An 8,629-nucleotide genomic window follows, 5' to 3' on the forward strand; every position below is an offset into this window, starting at 1 on the left:
TTTTTGGAGTCTTTGTAAAATAAATCCATAATCATAAATCCAACATCGAATGCCTCTGTGTTGAAGTGAGTTATAGTTATTGTGAGCATGGCTGTGAGCCATCCATTGACGCCTTGGGCCGAGTCTGTCGCCCAATCAGAGGTTTTGTTCCTGACTTGTCGACCAATCAGAGGTTGTGGTCCTGACTTGTCGACCAATCAGAGGCTGTGTTCTTGTCTTGTCAATCACTAAGATGCTGTATTCCTGACCTGTCAACCAACAGAGGCTGTGTTCCTGACATGTTGACCAATCAGAAGCTGTGTTCCTGTCTTGTTGACCAAACAGAGGCCGTATTCCTGGCTTGTCGACCAAACAGAGGCTGTGCTCCAGACTTGTCCATAGAATAAGGCTACCCTTCCGGGCATAGTAAAACTATGTCTCTAGCCTGCAGCGTTCCTGAGATTTTTCTTTTTTTATGTACTTTTATGTCCTTTGATGTCTCATATGAAATAATCTGAGAATGTTAAACATCTTACAATATCCTTACAACAGTGTCATACTTGGAAATGTTAGATATATTGACTAGATTAAGATACTCTCACTAGCTAAGACGTCGTTTTTCAACACAGTACCAGACAACTCGAATAATGAAGGCTAGAAACGAGAGCACGACTTCGCGCTGAACATTAGAAGACCTTCGCCCCGTGTGCAGCTACAGAGTACAACGACAGAAGTAATTAAATAGCTTATGCAAATATGCACAAATTGGGAGATGATAGAGTAATATTTTCGTGTAGGGGTCCATTTCTGAGCATATGGTGGCACATAAAAACACTGAGGAATGCATGCGTCATTACAAAGACAATAATTAGTCCTGCTTAATTAGATTTAGAGCAGTGCAGGTGTGAAATGCTGAATAGAAGTCATTGTATAATCATCGTATATATTATTTCTGACAATATTTATTTTTAATGTGGCACTGCTGGGGCTTTTTTGTCAGTTCTAACGTATCAAACATATCTGTTCCATTTATCAAAAGCTACATGCATCATGAAAACATTTTCACATATTTTTTCTTGTATTTTTGCCGTATCGTCCAGCCTTACCAGATTATAACATTTTGTGTGTAATCAGGATTATCAATACCCTCAACATCTTCATGGTTTAGACACACAGTCGTATGCAAAAGTCTGGACAAGTTGATTTTCTACAGGGAACTTAAATACACTTAAATGAGGCATTTTCATGCAAGTTTTAGTGCTGAGCTTAACATTTTACAAAAATAAAGCATAAAATGTAAATTATGTATTAAATTAAATTATTATCTCTCACTACCAGATCATCCACAACATATTAAAAAAATCACTTATGATTGCGAATGTTTGTCGAAAGCGTCAATTCAGGTTTAAAATCAGTCTTAAAGCAATCAGTGTAGGCCCAGATTAAGAGTGTGAGTGTGTCTGAGTGTGTGTGCATGTTTTAACTCTTACCTTCTTTCACCTGTATGGTCGTTTCCTGACCCTGCAGGTGCACCACAGCTGGCTGTTTGCACACACACACACACACACACACACACACACACACACACACACACACACACACACACAATATTGGTACATACCTCTCACAAATACACTCTCAAAATGAGCAAATGAATGTTTATTCATAAATGTTAAAAATTATGTCAAAACGTGAAGCGATAATTTATTTACAATTTCAAGTATTTTGGAAACATTAAGAAGTGATGACATGACAGCAATAACATCAAATAATTATAATTATTAATTACAATGAATAGCTACTTTATCAGTGACATTTGGTCACTGCTTTCTGAATATGTGACATTCTGGATAATATTATTGCAACATCATTTGGGATTCATTGATGTCATTATAAGTTCATTCTACACTCTTAATAAAGATAAGATGGTTCTTCAGCAGTTCCTTAGTAAAAAGGAATGGTTCTCTTTAAAATGGTGATGATCCAAATAGGACCTTTATAGGACCATATTTTATATATTTTATGCTTAAACGGTTCTCTGCATGGTGGCATGGTTCTTCATATAGAATGTGTTGTATATGGTTCGTTACAGCACCAACAAAGGGTTCTGTTATTGTTACATCATTGACATCATAATAAAAGCAGAACACTTTTTAGTGCTATATAGAAACATTTTCAAAAAAAGTCCCCATACAACCCCATCTCATTTCCCATTTCAGCAGGCAAAAAAACATTTAAGCATGAAATGGTTCTAGGTAGATGTCATGGTTTTAAATGGAACATTCCGTTTACTAAAGAACCCTTGAAGAGCCATCTTTTTTAGAAATTGGGTATTAATTTTACTAGAACTTATTAGGACATTAAGGTTAATTTAGGTGATATCCACATCAATATGGGCGTGTAGTAAATATTCAAGCAGAGAGAACATATCGTACCTGTGAGTCTCTCAACCTGCCTTTCTCACCTCCACCTGTAAACACACACACACACACACACACACACACAGTGAAAAACAATGATGAAATCTTTTGGTGTTAAAGCAATGTGAATAAAACAACATTGTAAATATATTTGTCAAAATCTACAATTAGCATAATGAACCATATACAATATATTTGTACCATACATGCATAATCTCAACTACACACACCTCCATAATCTCAACCACACACCTCCATAATCTGAACTACACACTTACATAATCTCAACTACACACACCTCCATAATCTCAACCACACACCTCCATAATCTGAACTACACACTTACATAATCTCAACTACACACACCTCCATAATCTCAACTACACACACCTCCATAATCTCAACTACACACACCTTCACGATCTCAACTATACACACCTCCATAATCTCAACTACACACACTTCACAATTTCAACTAAACACACCTCCATAATCTCAACTACACACTTACATAATCTCAACTACACACTTACATAATCTCAACTACACACCTCCATAATCTCAACTACACACACCTTCACGATCTCAACTACACACACCTCCATAGTCTCAACTATACACACCTCCATAATCTCAACTACACACACCTCCAAAATATCAACTACAAATCCCATAATCTCAACTACACACCTCCATAATCTCAACTACACACACGTTCACAATCTCAACTACACACACCTCCATAATCTCAACTACACACACCTTCACGATCTCAACTACACACACCTCCATAGTCTCAACTATACACACCTCCATAATCTCAACTACACACACCTCCATAGTCTCAACTATACACACCTCCATAATCTCAACTACACACACCTCCAAAATATCAACTACAAATCCCATAATCTCAACTACACACCTCCATAATCTCAACTACACACACCTTCACAATCTCAACTACACACACCTCCATAATCTCAACTACACACATCTTCCTAATCTCAACCACACACACCTCCATAGTGCACGTTAAATTTTAAATTAGCAGACATCTATGTTTAACGTCTGAAGATTTGCATACAAAGTATTGCAATTTGGCCCTTACCTTGTCCCTGAGGTCCAGGAGGTCCCTGTGGTCCTGGAGGTCCAGGGGGCCCTGGAGGTCCAGGTGGTCCGGGTGGTCCAGAGGGTCCCATGGCATTGGTGCCTGGGTATCCAGGGAATCCAGGGATTCCTGGAGGTCCTGGTGGTCCGGGTGGGCCAGGTGGGCCCGGGGGACCCTGAGGTCCACGGGGGCCTTGGGGTCCCTGAGGGCCACGGGGGCCCTTTTTCCCTACAGTGAGAGGAATGGTCAAAAACAAAAACACATTAACCTCTAAACTTCAACTGCTACATGAGGAAAAAACGATTAACAAGGATTTCCTGTTTTAGAAAACAGTTCAGCTGGTTCTGGATTTGGTAACCCAGGTGGTTGCTAGGGTGTTGCTATGGCATCCCGGGTGATTGCTATTGTATTGCTACATAATTGCAACAGTGTTCCAGGTAATTGTTAGGGTGTTATTTGGTTGCTATGGTATCGCTGGTGGTTGTTAAGAAGATGCTTGGTGGTTGCTATGGAGTCCTATGTGATTAAGTGTTCATAGTAAACTTGTTCATAATATAAATGGGGGCTTTTGCTCACCATTCTTTCCTTTGGGGAAAAAATGTCTATTAATAATGATTATATCAAAATCATATGTCAGATTAAAAAATTGTATATAATAATATAATATTTGAGATCACCCTAAACATTCCAGCACTGGAGCAGTGTCAAAATCCCAAAAACTGTGGGATGAGTTTGTAGATAAAAAATATAGCAGAAAAACAAGAATTAGAAAAACAGAAATCAGGAAACAATATTGATGCATATTGCTTTGCTTTTCAATCACTAACAGTTAATAAAACTGTTATATTCAGACATGAAGACTTACCTTTCTTCCTCTCGCCTTTTCTTTTTCCAGTTGCAGGTGGTTTCTCTTCTAAAAGACAAAAATCTGTATGAGAGTCTTTCTCAGTTTATGATGTTACAGTTAAAACAGTAGAACAGACTCAGTTTATATCACAATACCTACATTTAGAGTCGGTTATTCATTCAGCCTAATAAGAAACTGTAGAACAGACTCAGTTTATATCACAATACCTACATTTAGGTTATTAATTTCTATTTAATTTCTATATATTTAGATTGTGCATAGTAATACTTTGGGCCTGAATGACCATACGTTTTTGGTGATAAGACCACATTCGGATTTTGCTTGACTGCATGAAAAGGACATGCGAGGCTGAAGTTCGCCCCAAACCAAGTGCCTTCACACACTCCAGGCCGATGAAAGCATCCAGGCTGAGCTTGTCCACTCATATTGTAATGAGAAAAAGAGTAAACAAAAGTAAGATGGAAACGATGTATGTGTTGATGTGCTTTTTACATGGAAAAAGTACAATCAGATCTCATATGAGCCACACTGGAGCCCCATTTCAGTGAAAAGTGTAAATGGAATCCATCCAAAGTTTATCCAGATATGATCCGGACAAAAAACACATGCTAATGCGAAGTGTAAACAGGCTCAAAAAGTGGGGAAACTGTGTAAATTTGATTTTTTGTGTCAAACTGTTCCTCTAAAGGGTAAACAGGGCCTCTCAGCAGTCTGCGAACTGATACGATGCCAGATCCATTTGAAAAACAGAACAAATAGCGTTAAAACTGTCTTTGACATTTTCCATAAAAAACCTTTCAACTTCCCTTCATCCAGCGCAGAAAGCCCTCAAACGAGGACTATTTGAAGTGATACGGCTAAACTGTGTATGTGTGTCTGAGAGCAAATTGGCTGAACATCAGACGTCAGCTTCAAAACAAGTCATCAAAAAAAACAAATGACGGCCAACTCATAAAGTGTGACAAATGAAGAAAGCAGAAAATAAATGAATGTGATGAAATCAGCTGTTCTGCGTCTCTGTCTCTCCGGAGAGCGGCTCAGTTTCTGAGGAAGACTTTCTGAGGTCACTCCATGTTTGTGTTGGCCAGTGTGTGGGTTTTGGGATGAGTGTGTGTGTGTGTGTGTGTGTGTGTGTTAATTAGTGCTGTGTGTGCAGCGCTGGCCTGAAGCCTTCGCACGCAATCCGCTGCTTTTTTGTGAAAATGAAAGCGGATCTTCAGCTCTGCGATTCTGATCCTCAGCAGTTAAGATGTCGGGCTGATTTTCAGAACTTTTCCACTCTGATTGTAATTCAGGCCTCATCCACACCTATCAGGGTATTTTTTAAAAACATGGGTTTTCCCTCAGTTTAAAAAAAAAAATTGTCTACACCTGCATTGTTTTTCGATTATCTTTGTGTCCACATAAGAACGCAAAAACAACTTGAAAATGCTTGCATGAGCATGACCAGTAGGGGGTGAGAGTAACCCATAAAATATCAGAGACCTCAAGAAGAGCATGAAGCTAAAGCAAAGATTTGCTAACAATGTGGTGGTGGTGTTACAAACACGGAAGACTTTCGCAGTTCGATATTTCACACAGATTCAAAGTCTGATTCCTGCCAGAAAATAAAAGCATAAAAAAGCCTGTAGTCTGCCGTGTGTCGTTTACATTAACACACCTACACCACCGTCTCTGAAACGAAACACGGTCCTGATCAGGTAGTTTTTCTACCTTGTCACCTCATTCGAATAAAAAGATTCTTTCAGATCTGTCTGTGGTTAATGATCATTAAGTCATATATCTGGAGAATCATTGAGGTATTGTTGATGTTTGCATTTGAGGTGAACCCCTGTTTGCAAGAACATCTTGAACTAAGCACAGTAACGTTTCATTCTGATGCCATATAATGAAAAAGTGAAGCCAAATTCTATTTTCAACATCATAATAATACCCAAATCGCTCCTAAATTGCTGAGCACACAGACACAACCCAGTCTTCAGCCATATTTCAGAGTTCTACATAATTAAAAAATGAAAACAGCTACAGACATGTGCAAGTTAACCACGTGATGTCAGTGTTACCAGAAAGCTGTGTTTTGCCCGTCTATTATATAAGAAATAATACATAAAAATAATTAATTCTGTGAGAAATGTGGAGAGATTTGTGTCAAATATGAAAAAGTTTTGGACAAATGCAGGGAGAAATATAGAGAGGTTTAGGATGAAGCCTGCGAGAAATGTGGAGAGGTTTGTGAGAAACGTGAAAAGGCTGGGGATGGAGCCTGTAACAAATGTGGAAAGGTTTGGGATTGAGCCCATGAAAAATGAGAAGTTTGGGATGGAGCTGATAAGACGTAGTGAGGTTTAAGATGAAACCCGTGAGAAATGTAGAGAGGTTTGAGATGAAATCTATAAGAAATACAGTGAGGTTTGGTCTGGATCCTGTGAGAAACAAGAAGTTTGGTACGTAGACTGTAAGAATTATGGAGGGCTTTGGGACAGAACCTGTGAGAAATTAGAAGTTTGGGACATAATCTGTGAGAAATATGGAGGGGTTTGGGACGTAGGCTGTGAGAAACGTAGAGAGGTTTGGGACGGAGCCTGAGCTGGAGTTACCCTTGCGGTGTGCGTTTGGGGCGCTGCAGCAGTAAGTTGGCACTGAGAGTAAATATTTGGCCTTTGTTTACATCAACATGAAAATTTCTCAATAGACATTGTTACTAAAAAGCTGAAACTGTTTTGATTCAGAAACCCCCAGACAGGCCTCAGTGAGACACACACACACACTCGAGGAGACAACGTGTGTGTGTGAAACAAAGCGTGTGGACTTTTCGCTGAAAGTCAAAACCCCAAAACGTGGTATAAATACACGTCTAAGATCGTTACAATGACAATAACAATAATACACGTCTGCTGCCCGTCTACGGCCTCCGTGTGCGAGTGTGTGTGAGTGTGAGCCGGAGCCCGTTCTCCCTCTGGCAGGTCTGGAGAGGCTTGGTGTGTGTTTAGATGTTGCGTCTGTTTGTGTGCATTATGTGATCTGAGAGAACTACTTCACTTTTCAAATGTCAAACAAAACCAAAGCGACTCTTTTCTTTTTTAAATCCGTTTTCGTTTATTTACTCTTCACCCACTTCCCTGGTTTACTACGCCTCTCCACGTCTCATGGAGGACCCCCAAATTCCTGGAGATTATCTACCAAATAACCACGGGATCAGGTGTGTTAAATTTGGGTTGGAGCTCGTGCCTCAGTGGGGCCCTTAAAGTGACAGTTCTGCAAAAAAAAATCGAATTTACCCCGTTCCAACCCCCTTGGCCCAACTGTAATCCATCAGTCAGGACATGTCTGGTGTGTGAAGTTTGCTTCTTTAGTTTTTACATCAGAGCTATGAGGCTAATGTAGCCAACGAGTAATGGAAGCCTGAATTTAGTCCATGTTTACAGATAAGGGCATAACATACATCAGTGGTTGGCAAACGTTTTCCAGCCCAGTTAAACCTCCTGCTGCGTGACCCTCTCAACACCGCATACATACACATGTGCATCTTGCCAACATGTGCATGTAGGACATTTAGGCTTCAAATATCACCACGTTGATGATGCAATGACACATCAAATTAAAGTGCAAAATAGACACTGTCAACTAAATGGACCCCAGACTAATTTTGCTTCATTGGTATTTTGTAGTTTTGTTGTTATTTTCAGGACACTCTACAGAACCCAGTAACATAATAATAATCACAATAATTCCCAATAATGTAATAATGGTGGGAACGAGACGGCGTACAGGAGGGAGGCGGCAGATCTGGTGGCCTAGTGTCAAGTCCCATCAAGGTTTATTTATATAGCGCTTTTTACAACAGATGTTGTCACAAAGCAGCTTTACAGCAAACAAAAGTCCGGGTTCGAACCCCCATGACCATCACCAATGGTGACAGTGACGAGGAAAACCTCCTTAAAAATAAGAGGAAGAAACCTTGAGAGGAACCAAGACTTAAAAGGGGAACCCATCCTCCTTTGGTCAACACCAGATAGCAAACAGTAACAGCAGAGAATGAGATTTGACCATCAGTATAAGATGCAGAAAAAGGAAAAGCAGGAGAAAAATGCAGCAGTATCAACAGGATGGTCAGTTCATGCATGTGAGGTTTGCACAGTGTTCTACAGGAGGAAGCTCCATGGGGGTCAGTCTGGTCCAGAAGGCTGGTGAGCAGTTGGCACCACGAAGGGTAGATGAAGCAACCGCATCAGACGCACAGACCATCACCGC

The 8,629-nt window shown here is 39.9% G+C and overlaps 1 protein-coding gene across 1 annotated transcript in view; it reads right to left on the bottom strand.

The window, feature by feature from the left end:
* The window catches only part of eda (ectodysplasin A), a 38,017-nt gene that overhangs the window by 1,466 nt on the left and 27,922 nt on the right, over nucleotides 1-8,629 (bottom strand). The window contains exons 4-7 of the mRNA XM_036581015.1: nucleotides 4,376-4,423; nucleotides 3,511-3,738; nucleotides 2,415-2,449; nucleotides 1,470-1,521 (exon numbers count right to left, since the gene is read on the bottom strand). Of these exons, the coding sequence (XP_036436908.1) occupies nucleotides 1,470-1,521; nucleotides 2,415-2,449; nucleotides 3,511-3,738; nucleotides 4,376-4,423 (363 nt within the window). The remainder of the gene's footprint in view (nucleotides 1-1,469; nucleotides 1,522-2,414; nucleotides 2,450-3,510; nucleotides 3,739-4,375; nucleotides 4,424-8,629) is intronic.

Source organism: Colossoma macropomum, unplaced genomic scaffold (assembly GCF_904425465.1).
Source record: "Colossoma macropomum unplaced genomic scaffold, Colossoma_macropomum, whole genome shotgun sequence".
Lineage (NCBI taxonomy): Eukaryota > Metazoa > Chordata > Actinopteri > Characiformes > Serrasalmidae > Colossoma > Colossoma macropomum.